This window comes from Vulpes vulpes, chromosome 14 (assembly GCF_048418805.1).
Source record: "Vulpes vulpes isolate BD-2025 chromosome 14, VulVul3, whole genome shotgun sequence".
NCBI classification, from domain to species: domain Eukaryota; kingdom Metazoa; phylum Chordata; class Mammalia; order Carnivora; family Canidae; genus Vulpes; species Vulpes vulpes.
The window spans coordinates 78,261,582-78,277,643 of NC_132793.1; the positions used below are offsets into that span (position 1 = coordinate 78,261,582).

General features: G+C 40.7%; 1 protein-coding gene across 1 annotated transcript in view; it reads right to left on the bottom strand.

Moving 5' to 3' along the window:
• The window catches only part of SV2C (synaptic vesicle glycoprotein 2C), a 202,996-nt gene that overhangs the window by 148,713 nt on the left and 38,221 nt on the right, over nt 1-16,062 (bottom strand). Inside the window, exon 2 of the mRNA XM_072736973.1 lies at nt 1,688-2,363. Within this exon, the coding sequence (XP_072593074.1) occupies nt 1,688-2,264 (577 nt within the window). The 5' untranslated portion in view covers nt 2,265-2,363. The remainder of the gene's footprint in view (nt 1-1,687; nt 2,364-16,062) is intronic.

A 16,062-nucleotide genomic window follows, 5' to 3' on the forward strand; every position in this document is an offset into this window, starting at 1 on the left:
ACTGAGGGGGGCACTTGACGGGATGAGCACTGGGTGTTATTCTGTATGTTGACAAATTGAACACCAATAAAAAATAAATTTAGTATTAAAAAATGGTATTTACTTTTTTTCAACACAGAAAACTTTTTTTTAAATAAATTTAGTTTTTATTGGTGTTCAATTTACCAACATACAGAATAATACCCAGTGCTCATCCCGTCATTAGCATCCATGATTATAACATTACTCAATAAAGTTACTAGGTTTCCACAAAAAAAGTTGCCTTTTGTTTTTCTTTTAAAGATTTTATTTATTTATTCATGAGACACACACACACACACACACACACACACAGAGAGAGAGAGAGAGAGAGAGAGAGGCAGAGACACAGGCAGAGGGAGGAGCAGGCTCCATGCAGGGAGCCCGACATGGGACTTGATCCCGGGTCTCCAGGATCACACCCTGAGCTAAAGGCGGTGCTAACCTGCTGAGCCACCCAGGCTGTCCGCCTACTTTTGTTTTTCAAACTTAGTTTAATGAAGTCCCTTGGAAATATAGATACTGAATATTTCTACTCTCTCTCGCAGACTCTGAGACACATAAAGATTTCTTATGCACATGAACATGTTCTCTGAGATGTGCTTATTAGCAAAGGAGTTTGAAAGTCCTCATGACTTAATATGCCAAATGTTTGAGGTGGACTCTTAAGTTGTTAGCAATATGTAGCTGTATGCATGCTTCTTGGCCTTCTAATTTTCCCTCCCACAAGGGAAGTAAGTGGGAATGTTAACTGAGACTTCGTAATAACATGAACCTTGAGTGCATGGTAACTTTATTTTTGTTGCATTTTTATTTGTTTATTTACCTATTTATTTTAGAGAGTATGTGGGAACATGAGCAAGGGGAGGGGCAGAGGAAGAGAGAAGGAGAGAATCCCAAGCAGGTTCCATGTCCAGCACAGAGCCCGATGTGGGGCTCAATCTCACAACCCCAAGATCATGACCTAAGCCAAAATCAAGTGTCAGATGCTTAACTGATTGAGACACCCAGATGCCCCATGGTAACTTTAAAACAAAAATCAGATCTGCTATCTAGATATTTTATAGAGAGGTCATATTATTTTTATACATATAATTTAGGTATTAATATCACTTGAAAGAGATTTTTAAATCATATGAGGAAGCTTTTCCACTGTAGGCACAAAGGCATGAACTTTGAAAAACAGAAAAAGTCATCTAGAGAAAATTCTATGAATAAGACTAACTGAAGAAATAAACAAGCAAACATACACATAGATTATACAAAAAAATTAAAATTAGCAGGGTCCTCAAAGCATTCAAATCATAGTATTACACATAAAATTTGAAATCACATCTGTCCGTTTTATAGAATTAACCTTTATACTTAGAAAAGTACTCAAATGGGCTTTCATGTATAATAGCTTTATTTACTTCTAATGGCGTATCTTTGGAAGTTAATAAAGGAGAAACCAATGAAACACTTATAATGTAGGTTAAAATATATTACTCTAACACTTTGAAATGCATAAAGATGGAAGTTGATTGATTGATGGACAGATGATAGAGAAAATATGGTGTTAGATATTAACTAACATAGCATTCTAGATGAAATGTATTTATTCTAGTTGTCGACTATGCTCACAAATAATCCGGGTTCAGAATCTGTCTCATGGACATGGTGCACTCACCTAGCCATCCAGATCCTGAATTTGGAATGCACAGGTCTGTCTCAGCGCTGGGCAACACGAAGCCAACAACAAACACCTCCACACCATCCGCCATAAGGGCCATGCCCAGGACAAAGAAAAGGGCCCACTGGAAACGCCCGTGACCACACTCTTGGATTATTAGCTCATACTGCTGGGCTAGCTCCTCCTCCTCAGCTTTCCTCTCTGACTCCAGCTCCTGCCGATCCTTGTGCACATCCCCTTTGGGCTGCCCCACTGACACAATGCTGTCCTTCCCTTGGTTCATGCTGGGGATGCCCTGATACTCCCCCTCATAGATTTCATCATCTTCATCATGACCCTCAGTAGCTTCACTGGAGCCTTCATCATCATTAGCCTCCCCATCATAGGTCTCTCCTGGTGGGTAAGCATCATCATCTTCTTCATCTTGGAACCGACTGTAGGACCTCTGTGTGTATTCATCCTGTGCCCGGTCCACGGCCTGATTCACCTTCTTCACTGTTTGTTTCTTCACCTCTCGGGCAATGTCCTTGGCACCCTTCATCAGTGAAGTCCTATCCTTGTAAGAATCTTCCATCTTATCTCAACCGATGGCCAACACGAAGATGGGAAATTTTCAGACTCTGATTAGTGGTTCAGCCCTGACTGCATCATCCACTTTGGGGTCAAAACAGAACTGCGAAAGAAGAAAAACCACACAAGATATTTATTATTCCTTGCTTGTCTTTTTCATCATCTATTTCTCGGTCTCCTTTCACTGCCCCCTCAGACTAAGACACAGAATTAGCTTTTCCTTTCTTTAATCTTACTGTCCACATGCACATCAGATGCTGGTTCTTTGCTCAGGTGTGATCAGCACTCGGAATATTTATGGGTTTTACTTTTGTTATTATTATTATTTGGTGTTTAAGGAACTCTGTCCCCTGGGATCTTTGCATAGAATATACAGACATTCCCCTGAGAGTAAAACAGGACATCTGACACCTCTAAAAGTACATCTAACACATTCTGATTGAGAAAAATAGTATTGCTCAGAGACATATGCACACACTGCAAAGGCAAAACCAGAATATGAGGAGAATCCTGTCTGACCTTATTTCCTAATATTGAAAGGAAAAAAACAAAATAGCAGGCAGGCAGGCTCTATACATGATGCTATTGAATCGTGTGTGTGTGTGTGTGTGTGTGTGTGTGTGTGTGTGTGTAAAATGTATTGCCCTTCTACTTTCATTATATCTCCTTCCAATAAATAACAAAGACTCACATGGCACCCAAAACTGCAATTGGGCATTTCTCCCTAATGTAACCATCATATTGGTAGAAAATGGGCAGAGTTCATCAAATGATTTCACAGATACCTTTGAAAAACGTGGAATTAGAACATACAGTTTGTCTGGTCAGGATCTGTCCTTTCAGAAGTCACTCCCAGGCCAACAGGGACAAGTAAGCCATAGTCCGTGTCCCTTCCCAACCCTACCCTGTATGCACTCTAGGCTTTATCTCTAACTTCTTCCTCCCCGGACACACATACGCCCCTTGTCCTGCTGCCACTCCATCTGAACTGCTGTATCAGAGTCATGGGTCTCCCATGACCTAACATCTGGGTTTCTTTCTCACCAAGAGCACCCTGGGTCTTGGCTCACATTTGGGCTGAATTCATGGCAAGTGATCTTTCACCTGTCCACTGAGCTGTCTCCTCTGGCGGCCCACCATTGTAGACAGATGACATAAAGATGAGAGAGTGTACTCCTCCCTCATTTACTCCCCAAGCTCCACTCTGTTGCAGCGTTGAAAACCATGAGTTACAAGATAACCACCTATACCTCCTCCTTTTTGTAACCCAGTATAAAATACTTGGTAAGTAGCTATACAAACATACACTTAAATTGCTCATTCAGATATCACACACATACACACACACACACACACACACACACACAAAAACAGCAAAAAAAGACAAAAAGATGTTTGTTTACAAATGGACTGTGTATCGTTACCCCCTGAATAACTTCACATGCTTAGGAGGCAAACAGAAACGTGGTTCTGCACAGGCCTGTTTTGGAAGACGACAAAATGAAATTAAAATAAACATATGATTACAAGGCTTTTTGCCAAATGTCTCAATGGAGGGTTTTTGTGCTTGATCTCCTTTTTTGGAGAGGCAGGGGGAGGGAGAGATGGGAGGATCCATGAGCTGGGTAAGAAAAGACGGGAAGGCAGTTGTAAAAGAGGTGGAGGATGGAGGCTCAAGGACTCGAGGAGGAGCAGGAAAGAAGAGCGAAGGAGGTGGAAGGAGGATAAACGATGTGGGGACCCAGAGACGTTTCCCACTTTAAAAATGAGAAGCAACTTGGAAACACTTCACACAATAAAGGGGAAAGGAGAGGAAATGAGCGGGAAATATCGGTGAGGGGGACCGCACATGAGAGACCCCTCACCCTGGGAAACGAACAAGGGGGGCGGAAGGGGGCAGGCAGGGCAGGGCAGGGGGGCGCGGGGCAGGCAGGGCACGAGCCTGGCTCCCGGGGGTGCTACTGTGGCCCCTGAGCTTGTCAGTGCCTGGAAGTTTCTGCAATAGCTGCTTTTTGAAACTGGTAAAGAAATTGACTGTATTTGGCTTTTCTGCTTTTGTTCCCAGCCCCCAATATTTTTACCACATGCTCGAAGAACCCCCCTAAAGGTCCTTGTGTGGAAGCCACCACCTCTCAGTCAGGAAACATGCTCGCTGCCTCGAATGGCCCAGCTCTGACTGCAAGATCGGTAATTCTCATCTTCTATGCAATCTAGTCATGTGAGCAATGAAAAAAAGAAAAAAGAACTTCGCAATCAAACATTATGGTTTTGGAAAAAAAATATGCATGTAAAAGTCTTTAGTTTTATTTCTGAGGCAAAATAAAGGATGTGTATATATAAGTTTTCCTTTGTGACTCAAAGTTCCTGGTGCCAAAAATCAAGACTCCAGTTGATTTTCAGATTCTTGACAAAAGAGACTGGGTCTTGTGGCTTGCATTCTCCCTAGAACAAAGATTTTTCAGTGTTTTTGCCTATGTCAGGGAAGGTATGAATACTTACTCAAAAAATATGTTTAAAATCAGATGTTGATAGATGTTGCCACTGGAGGAAACTGGTATAGGGGATCTGTATTATTTCTAACTACTACATGTGAATTTTCATCGATCCCAAAATTAAATGTTGAACAAGAGAACAAGTCTGTATTGTCTTTCCTAAGCAATCTTGGGAAATGTGCAAGGCAGCGGGCTAGTGGGCAGATTATTCAGGGGGCACAGTTGTCTATGGCATTCCTCTCTCCAGTAAATGGAAAATGGTATATCGGCATCTATGTCAGAAGGTCAAGTCTGCATTAATGCAGAGTTTTCAAGATGTGGCCTGCCTACCACACACGGCCTATGAGGAGGTCCGTGAGCAGCTGCGTATTATTGCACCATCAAGGTCTGCAAATGATGTACTTCTGTTTCTGGCTGAATCACTGAGTTACACCACATAATATGTGCCGGACATCATTTTAATAAAAAATGGTTTGAGGGGCGCCTGGGTGGTTCACTGAAGTATGAATAAGTGCTCCATGAAATAAAGGGTTTTACAGCCGAGTCACTTTGGAAATGTTGAATTATTTGTCTCAACTTTGCATATTAAAGGCAACGAAAGTCCTCTGGTAAAGACTTTAATACTTCACAGGATCCAGCTTGGGAAACCGTGCCATCAGGACAACAGACTGGTAAAATGGTGTGGGAGCACAGGCATCCCTGCTGAAAAGACAGGATCTGCGGCGCCTGGGTGGCTCAGTCAGTTAAGTGTCTGCCTTTGGCATGGGTCATGATCCTGGGGTCCTGGGATGGAGCCCCAAGTCGGGTTCCCTGCTCAGTGGGGAGCCTACTTCTCCCTCTGCCCTTCTCCCTGCCCTTGCTCTCTCTCTCTCTCAAATAAATAAATAAATAAAATCTAAAAAGCCAAAGGTTTGATTTCATGTGTACTCTATGCCAGACATTGTGCCAAGAACTTAATACACATTTTTAATTCTTTTATTTAATCCTTATTTCAATTATCCAAAATAGGTATTATAGTCTCCATTTTACATGTGGGAAGATTAAGGTTTAATGAGATTAAATAACTGGCCCAGGGTCACAATGCTTGTCAGCAGAGATGCTGAGACTCCAGCCAGATGTGTCTGACCCCAAAGGCTTGCCCCTTACCCTTATGGGCTTTACCCAGTGCTCTTGCTAAGGTCTTAGTAAATGCAGAAGCATTCTCCTGGTCATTAGGATAGCTTGTTTTTCCTATGCAAAAGAATGTTTTATAGCCTCTTGGTTACATTGTCATTTATAAGTCCCGAAACAAGGTGAATTATTGTGATATCTTCATTGGTGATGGGCTTTATATAGATAATTCCAAAATATGGTCTTGTTTGCTCAGATAAACCATCCCAACATGGTAGCTGTACCTCAAAAGATAATCCTGTAGTCATACTAAATAAGATGTCAGTGGGCAAGAAGGACAGGAAAGAAGGCAAAGCAATGAACCTCCAACCACCTCCAGTGAATTGCCACTGCCCGCTCTCCTTAAGACAGTATATTTCTCAATGAAATAAGGATAATGATATAATCACCTTAAAGTGTTGTGGGGATCAATAAGCAGTATTTACACTGTATCCAGGAGAACATTTGACATATAATAAGTGACTTTGATTCAGATTCCCCAGAAGCAGAATCTGTGATAAGGAATCAGGGGCAAATCATCTGTTAAGGGCTGCGGTAAAGGACAATTGAGGCAGGACTGTAGTCTTAGGCAGGGTCCCGGGGTGGGGGGGGGGCGAGCTTCAGCCTCCCCTCAGAGTTATTCCTACTCAAGGCAAAGGTGCAAGGCTTTCACACTCCTACCCCCATCGTTACCTAAGGGCCACCAAGGTGAGGTTGGGCTCCAGACACTTCCAGCTCCCTACACCAAAAAGCAAGGCAGCTCTAGAGGCCCAAGGACGGTCCTCTGGAGGGGAACAGGTGCTGGTTAGTGGAGGCAGATGCACCCTGGAGCCAGGAGAGGAGAGCAGAGACAATGAAGGGGATGCAAGAGTATCTAGGCAGAGCATTAACCGTATCCCCTTCAATAAGGGTTTAATAATTACTTGTTTAGATGCCCTGCTAATCATGCTAGACAGTAGGACCCACAGCTGATTAAAACCTATATTTATAGAAGGGGCTGTTACAACCAAATAATATTTACAGCACAGTTTATCTGATATACTTAATGATATGCACAAATCAGCTCTATTTGCATGTGTGTGATAATCATTTTTCACAAATAATGATTTATACACATAAATGAGAGTTATTCTGGCAAGAGAGAGTTCAGCTCTTTTTTTTCTCTTTGATGATTCATGCCACACAGTATATATTCACTAACACCACACACTACATCAAAGCCATCCTATACATGTTCCCATCACACATAACCCTCCCCAACACACACACAAATGTTTCTCTCATGTCCCCATGCTGTCTCCAAACCTCCAGTCTTCCCTTCTGCTTTACCTCTCATCACCACCATTATCAAAAGATATGGGATAGGTCCTCCTCACCAATATGTTCTGGAATCTTCTGGATGCTGGTGAGTTCATCAATTGAACAACTGTTTATGCAGCTCTGAAGCCACTGTGCACACACAGAGTAATGACAGCAATAATAATAGCTTCCCCATTGGCCCTGTGCTAGGCACTTCAGAGGTATTATCACACAACAAGAATCTTGACAGCAGTAATATGCTTTTTAAATTTCCATTTTCTGGGTGGGAAAAGCAAAACGCGCCCAGTAAGAATCCACACCTTCCTAAGCCTACTCCAAAGCCCAATCACTTATGCTACAACTACCAGCTCCTAGTAGAAATGGGAGCCCATGAGGGCAACAGAGATTGGAAATTGCAAGGCTGGGGCAGAAGACAGCCCCTCCTCCCACATCTAGATGATAGACACCCTCAAAAGTACTTGCAGACCTCTAGCATGTTGGGTTTGGGGAGAGAGGCTCATTATCTAACAACCACCTTTCCCTCTTAAGTTTGGATCTAAAGGAGACATTCAGCAGAGGAGATAAATGGTGATCAGTTAGAGCTGATGCAGAGTTCTGCCCGCACTTCATCCCTGATGCCACACCTCTTCCCAGTCCTGGAACTGGGTGGCACATAGGACTTCTTCCTGGAGGGAAGGCTGTACAGGGAGCTTTCCATGCTGCCGGAGTAGCAGATCTGGGCAAGCATCTCCATGGGGCTGAGGCTGGCAGGCCAAGATCTTTCCCCAATTTGCCAGAGAAATTGCTCCTTCCTTCCTAGGGAGGAGTGAGGGTATGTGCCTAGGTGGGAAAGCAAGCCGCTGCAAGTGTTTTTCCCATATCTGGCTCTCCTGGGGAACAGCGGACATTGGGAAGCAGGGAATAGCACATCACCCTAAGTCGATGCTATACAATTTGGTCAGGACTGTAATAGAGCATGCCAGCCACCCCAATGAGAGCCTTGTCACTTTCTATCTCTTATCCACTAGAACATAAAACTAATTATTTGTGATGACATTATAGTAATGCCACAAAATAGAGCTTCATTAAAATAAAAAAGACAATGACATGAACATTAAAATTTGCAAAGTCCAGAAATATTTGAGGGACTCTATAATGCATTAGTCCAAACTAACATACACTTTAGTCTATGATTCATATAAAAAAGAAAAGCAATACTCAGTATTCACCACCCACATTGCAAGTAGAGCTGACTGTAAACAACTAGATACCTCTTTATTAAGGCTGTTTCACTATCTAAGACCATTTTTTTTAAAGGCTTAAAATTAATTTCATTGAGGTATAATTCACATTGAATGAAATGCTCTGGTGGTTATTAAAAGAACATAGTTCAACAGATAAGGTGCAGAACACCAGCTAGATTATGAAGATGCTTATTCTGGCAGAAAACATTGATTGAAATGCTTATTCAGCACTGGTTTGAAACTTCTGAACCTTATATTAACTGTCAACAAAAGAGATTAGCATATCTGAGCTCTGGACTTTGGTGGAGAAAGATGAAACAATGGGCATGGCCTCATAGGAGCTCTAACTACTACATAAGAATGTCTACACCTGCTACTTCATATAGCCTAGTCTTGTACAATAGACACCATTTGAAGGTGATTGGAGTGAAAATGCAGAAATGCATGTTTGCAGTGAGACAGCATTCTGAAAAGTAGCTTTTGGAAGGGAGGGGAAGACATAAGCACTGTAAGGGGGCCAACCATCTGATTGCCCCTTTCTTCATGAAGGACTTGCTTGATCGGCATTTCCCCAGAGTGCAGTCTGTAATATGTGGTCCTCCAGGTGCTCTGAGTGGAAAAAGTTCTATAGTCAAATAAATTTGTGAAGTTTATGCTATATAGGTCCTTCTCTAGAAGTGTCACAGTTCAAGCTTTTTGTAAAAACCTTTGTTTAAATGTGTTATCCAACCATTTCCCAAACTTTCCTAACAAAAAATGTCTCCACTCTCAACAGGACACTAACGAGCAGTCCTATATTAAAATAAATGTCAAGATCCTTTCAAATTTTGACATGTCTACTAAAAAATACCATAAGACTCACTAATAAGAATTGAGAGAAGCAGAATGAAAGGCAGATATTCTACATTAAAATAATATTTTAAAAATGAAATATAGGGATGCCTGGGTGGCTCAGCAGTTTGGCATCTGCCTTCGGCCCAGGGCATGATCCGGGAGTCCCAGGATCGGGTCCCACATTGGGCTTCCTGCATGGAGCCTGCTTCTCGCTCTGCCTGTGTCTTGCCTCTCTGTGTGTGTGTGTCTCTCATGAATAAATAAATAAAATCTTTTTAAAAATGAAATATAATACTTCAGGTCTATCAAAAATTGAAATTAAGTTTATAAAATGTAATCTCTTATGAGATATTTGCTACAAAAATAAAGAGTTTTTAGCATATCTGCATATTTTTAAGTAGTAAGTCATTTAGAGAGCCTGGAAATTTTGAATTTAAGTATATTAACATTCTTTTAATGCAATTTTGGCACAATTAATTTGCTCTATGAAGAACAACTCTCCTAAACCAGGGTAACCAGGGCTCAGCAATTGTTGAAATCTCTACAAACTTCGAATCAGTGAAGTCAAGTCTAAAGGCCTTCTTAAAATAACAAAACTGATTACACATAGAACTTTTCTGAAAGTCTTAGGCCTCTTGATAGAACACTATTCTCAAGTGAGTCAAAGAGAGCAATATTCTGTATGTATAGCAATATTCTCTCTGATTATAAAACTAAACATCCTTAAGAAATAATTAGAAAATTCAGAAAGTTACAATGGATAAAATAAAAACCATAATTATCTCTACCACACAGAGATCCCTATTTTACCAATCAGCAATTCTAATTCCAATCTCTAGGCTATGCAGATGCTTCTGCATATTACTCCTTTAGATCATGCTGTACGTTTGGATTTAAAGCCTTTCTCAGACTATTCTATTATCTCTAAGTCTTTGAGTGTGAATTTTCCCTTTCACTGGGTTAGTAGACTATCTCAAATAGTAAAGGCCTTCACTATAGGTTTAGTAATTCTTGGCTACGAGCATATCTTCTATAGCAGTGGTTCTTGAAGAGTGTTCTAGGGTTCACCAGCAAACCCCAACAACCAGTCCAAGAATCTGTGAAGTCAAAATAATTTTCATAATAGAAAAAATGTTATGTGAGGTTTTCACTCTCATTTTTTTCATGAGCGTACAGTGGCATTTTCCAGAGGCTACATGTGTGGTGACATCATTGATCTAAGAGTTAATGAAATGTGTATTTGAAATTCCCTGTGTCTTAAAATTAAGTTCCTCAGATTTAGTTTCTAAAATGGTAATACGTATCAATAGATATAACCAATTAAAATGAAAGTTATTTTGTTTTTGATAATTTTAAGAGTGAAAAATGGTCATTGAGGCCAGGCAAAATTCAGAATTATGGCTTTAAAGAAATCCTCTCTTGCTTGAATTTGGAGTTGTAGAGGTTTTCCTTTACAGTTTTTTTTTACAGCAGGGTTTGCCCCTGTTTAAGCTCCAAAGGGTTCACAAAAGTCTGAACTAGTTTTTCTTTCCGGTGGGGATGGGCAGTGTGCTCCTGACATGCAGCTTACCTGCTGGCCATGTCCTGGTCACAACTCAAAGGCACAGTGTCATCTCCCACACACTACTACGTCCGCACTTTCCATTTCTGGGACCCAACAATTTCTTTTTCTTTCTTTTGAGGTCAGCTATTTATTACCAAAATAATATTTTGATATATTTTGATGTATCATCCATGTATATGAAACAGGGCTTAGCATATGCTCAATCTACCCTCTTGACCCATAGGATGGCACTTTCATAACCTGCTATAATCATACATTTTATATTTAAATTTTCCCATACTTTTAAATATTCTTCCAGCACTTTCATTTATAATATACCATAATTCATTTAACCTGTCTTCTGTCATTGGACATTTAGGTTATTTCTACTATTTCAGTATTATTAATAATGTGGTGAGGCACACCCTCGTGGTAGATCTTACTGAAAATTCAAGAGGTCAAGCAAGAACCTAGTTCTAATGATTTTTACATATAATATCACACTGTCCTTCAGAAAGGCTGTGGCAATTTGTAACTTCCAGAAGCATGAGGGAGAGCCCCTATTTCCTTGTGTTCCCACCTATATTGAAAATTAGTTGAGATTTCTGCCAAATTACAGAAAAATGGTGTTTTATCATTTTAAGTTACATGTGGTTACCAGTGAAATTGAGCATTTTTTCTTTGTGAAATCTTTGATCTTTTGCCCATTTTTTAGAAGATTTATTTATGTATTCATGAGAGACACTGAAAGAGAGGCAAAGACATAGGCAGAGGGAGAAGCAGCTCCCTGCAGGAAGCCCAGTGCGGGACTCGACCCCAGGACCCTGGGATCACAACCTGAGCCAAAGGCAGATGCTCAACCACTACCCACCCAGACATCCCTCTTTTGCCAATTTTTGTATTGGGGTTTATACAGTGGGTTTAATGTGACCCCCAAAAGATACAACCATGTCCCAACCCCCAAGCCCCATGAATGTGACCTTTTTGTAAAAGAGTAATTGCAATTAAATTTAGGATCTTGAAATGAGATCATCCTGGATTATCTGGGTGGGCCCTAAATCCAACTGTAAGTGTCCTTTGAAGAATAGAAGAGAGAAGACACAGACATAGAGGTAAAGCCACGAGAAAACTGAGGCATAGATTATGCAGTCACAACTAAAGAATGCCCAGAATCACCAGAAACTGAAAGTGATAAGAAGGGATTCTCCCCTTTGGAGAGAGTGCAGCCCTGCAACATCTTGAACTGTGAGAAAATAAGTTTCTGTGTTTTAAGCCACCCAATGTGATAATTTGTTAAGTACCCCCAAGAAAAGAATACAGGATCTGTTTCTTATTGAATTTTAACAACTATTTATATATAAACTCTTTTGTCATTGATGTAAATACTTTTCTCAGATGGCCTCATCTATGATGTTTTTGCCATATAAAGCTATTAACTATTTTTTTCTTTTTTTATTAACTATTTTTATAGACTGTTTAAAATGTTCTTCTTCTTTCATGTTTTTTGCCTTCAGTAGTTTATTAAGGCCCTCCTGAAGTTCCAAAATATTCGTCTACATTTGTTCTAATTCATTTTAATTTCATTGTTTAATGTTTAGTTCTGGAATTTATTTTGTTATATTGTACAAGGAAGAGATTTTTACAAATGAATAAACAAATGTCCCAGAAACATTTATTAAAATGCTTCTTTTATGAGACAAAAATTCCTAAGTATATTAGTCTCTCTTCAGTTTTGAATTCTGCTACATTGATAATGTTTACCTCCTCTTGCTCTCATACCATTTGGCTTTAATTTTTATCACTTTGTTATAAATTTAATGTCTATCAGTATATGTACGCCTCAGAACTCATCCTTTGCAAATATTTATTTGCACCTCATCTAATTTGTCTTGTAAATGAACTTAAAGAATTGCTTAGTCATTTTCCAAGAAAATTTTTATTAGAATTTTAACTAGAATTGTAATAAGTTTGCAAATCAATTTCAGGAGAACTAAAAGTCTTAAAATAGTCATCCTGTCCAAAAATATATCTTTATATTTATTCAAGTCTTCTTTTATGTAATTCAGTGAAGTTTAGATATCTTTTTCATACTGTGTCAGTTATTTAATGAACAGGATGCATACACACAAATATATATTTTTTATTTATTTTATTTTTTTAAAGATTTATTTATTTATTCATTCAGAGAGAGCGAAGAGAGAGAGGCAGAGACACAGGCAGAGGGAGAAGCAGGCTCCCTGCAGGAAGCCCGACGTGGGACTCGATCCTGGGTCTCCAGGATCACACCCTGGGCTGCAGGCGGCACTAAACCGCTGCACCACCGGAGCTGTCCAATATCTATATTTTAAATTTTTTTATTCATTTGTGTATTTGTCTATTTGTTTCTCAGATATTTCTCACATATTCTGTTTTTTCATATATATGTTATTTCTCATATATTTGTTTCTCAGATATTTCTCATATATTCTGGCCACAAAGTTTAGTGTCCATCAGATCCATTCAGTGGGCCAGGAAGTGTGCTCTCTCTCACAGTAAAACATTGGCCTTTGTGGGAAGGGAACTCACTGAATTTCAGTCATGGAGCAGAGCAGATGAGCTCTAAGTGCTGGGGCGAACTTGCTTATAGAGACTTCAGAAAGGGAAACCTCCGAACCATCCTGACAGTTCTAGTTCAGTTGTCCTCTCTAGAACTTTTTATGTACCTGGGCCCATCTCTGGTCCAGTGTTAAAAGGAGGAGCATTGCAGAAGAACTGGCAAGTCGACTCAGTGTTTTCAGTGGAGCCAAGAAAGAGTACAGTATCCTGGATTCCTGTCCCTAAGTAGTTACCACATTGCTGTCACCATTTGGGGAAACCAGATGCCTAAGGAGCAACAAAACAATCTGTGTTATTGGACATAATCATCTACAAATCTGTGGTACACAATTCGTACTCTTTTTAAGATTTTATTTATTTATTCGAGAGAGAGAGAGAGAGAGAGAGAGAGGCAGAGACACAGGCTCTGTGGAGAGGGAGAAGCAGGCTCCATGCAGGGAGCCCGACATGAGACTCGATCCCAGGACTCCAGGATTACACCCTGGGCCAAAGGCAGGTGCTAAATCACTGAGCCACCCGGGCTGCCCCAATTCCTACTCTTAAATAAGAGTGAGATATTCTCTTCCCCCAAATGACCAAAGACATTCTGGTAGATGAGTCTCCTTGGCATCAAACAGAGCCTGCCAGATTGGAAAGGGACCATCTGGGGATGTGGTGATAACCACTCAGGGTGAATGCGGTCAGTTCTGCTCCTTTCACTAGTGCTTATGAATCATGTAAAGGAGGAAACTTGAAGAGAAACAAAGCCAGGAACTGAATTCCTTCCCAGAAGCACATGGGTTGACAAAAAACCTTTCAAAGGCTGGGACGAGTGGAAGGAAGAGCAACTTCCCTCAACAATTCTTCTCATCTCCTCTGGGATTAAGATTCCCCCAAAATATCCAATCATTCATTCAAGAAGTATTTATTAAGCACCTACTATATGCCAGACACTCATGTAGGAGCTGAAAATAAGAGACAGAACAAAATACACAAAGTCCCTGGCGGTAGGGATCTTTCTTCCTAGTGATGGGGCAGGGAACAAAACAAATAAATATATAATTTCATGTAATGGTAAGTGCTACAAATAAAGCAGGGTGGGAGGTTGGAGCAGCACTGTCCCACAGAACTCTCTGTGATGATGGACATGTTCTAGATCTGTGCTATCTAATAAAATGAAGGCAAAATTTTAATCTAAATAACCACACCTAGCTGGTAGCTAGCCTATTGCACAGGGTAGGGTTAGAGTGTGCAGGAGGGGCTATTATTCTAAGAGGAGTGGCCTGGGTGAGAGCCTCTGAACAGAGGAAAATTGGAGAGAAGCCTGATTAAGGCCAGGGCATAAGCCATACTGCTCTCCAGGGGCTCAGAGCTTTCCAGACACATGGAGCAGCAAGAAAAGGGCCTCAGGTGGAGAGAGGCAAGGAGGCCAGGGAACTGAGTAGTGGGGGCGGGGGGGGGGGGTGATAAGGGAACTGACTGGGGACAGATCATCAAGGACTCTGGAGCCACATAAGGGCTTTGGTTTTACTCTAAGTGGGATGGGTTTAAGGTAGGAGATCTAAAAGAATGAAGAATAGGGCTTCATAAAACCCTATTTATGTAAACATTGGAAATGCTTTCTTTGCTTTGACTGTATCTTATTAAGCCCTGCTTTTCACACATGTTCCCATCTTTGTTCTGACTATAATCATCTGATAATGAATAGGACAGCTTCAAAATAAAAGCAGCATTTATTAAATGTTTTTAAAGACAGGTTTTGAAGAAGGAGGAGGACAGTTGGAAGAAAAGTTCCTCAGAACACACAGAGCAATCAAGAGAAAAATCTAACCCTCCAATGTACCAAATAGGCACTTACCAAGAACCTGTGATCAGTTACCCGTCTTCTCCGTATTCACTCAATCTCACATTAGAGCTACTACAAAATAAGACGTTTCCCTTTCCTCTGCTTGCCCATCACTGGGATCAGAAGAGAAAGAAGAGGAGGACGTAGGCAATTTATAACTTAGATAGTCACATCCTGCATATTTAAAAATTGGCTAAGGAGCCAAATACTTGGTGTCGGGCAATTACTTACACGCAAATAGAGAACACTAAAAGAGTCACGTAATGCACACACTATCTCAGGGAAATAAACACCTCATTATTCCTTCATTGGTACAGAAACTTCACAACATCCCTTGAGCAAACAGGTGTCCTCAACATATTAAAATGACCTAAATGATTAGACATAAACAGCAGTCCCGTTTATAAGTCAGACATGCACCAGGCTTCCAATCCTGCTTTTTGCCACATGTTAGCTTTGCGACACTAGGCAAATCATTTACAGTCTTCAGTTCTCAATTACATTATTTGTAAAATGGGAAATAAAAGCCCTGTCCAGAGGATTACATAAAAGAACATCAAAGACAACACTTGGTGCCTCCTCAGTAAGTGCCAGTGAACTTAAAGATGTGTAAAGGGATGTCATTTATAAGTATGATTCACAGTCCAGCAGCGATAGTGCTGGCAATTTCCATCTTTGAAAGGAAAAATGATCATTAGACATAGGTTGGTGGTGCGCTTCCCTCTCCAGAGCCAGAATGGGAGGCAGGAAGCACGGCGCTCTTCGGGGAGGCTGTTGCTGCGATACGCACCCTGAGGTCTGGCTGCAAGGAAGGCTCCCAG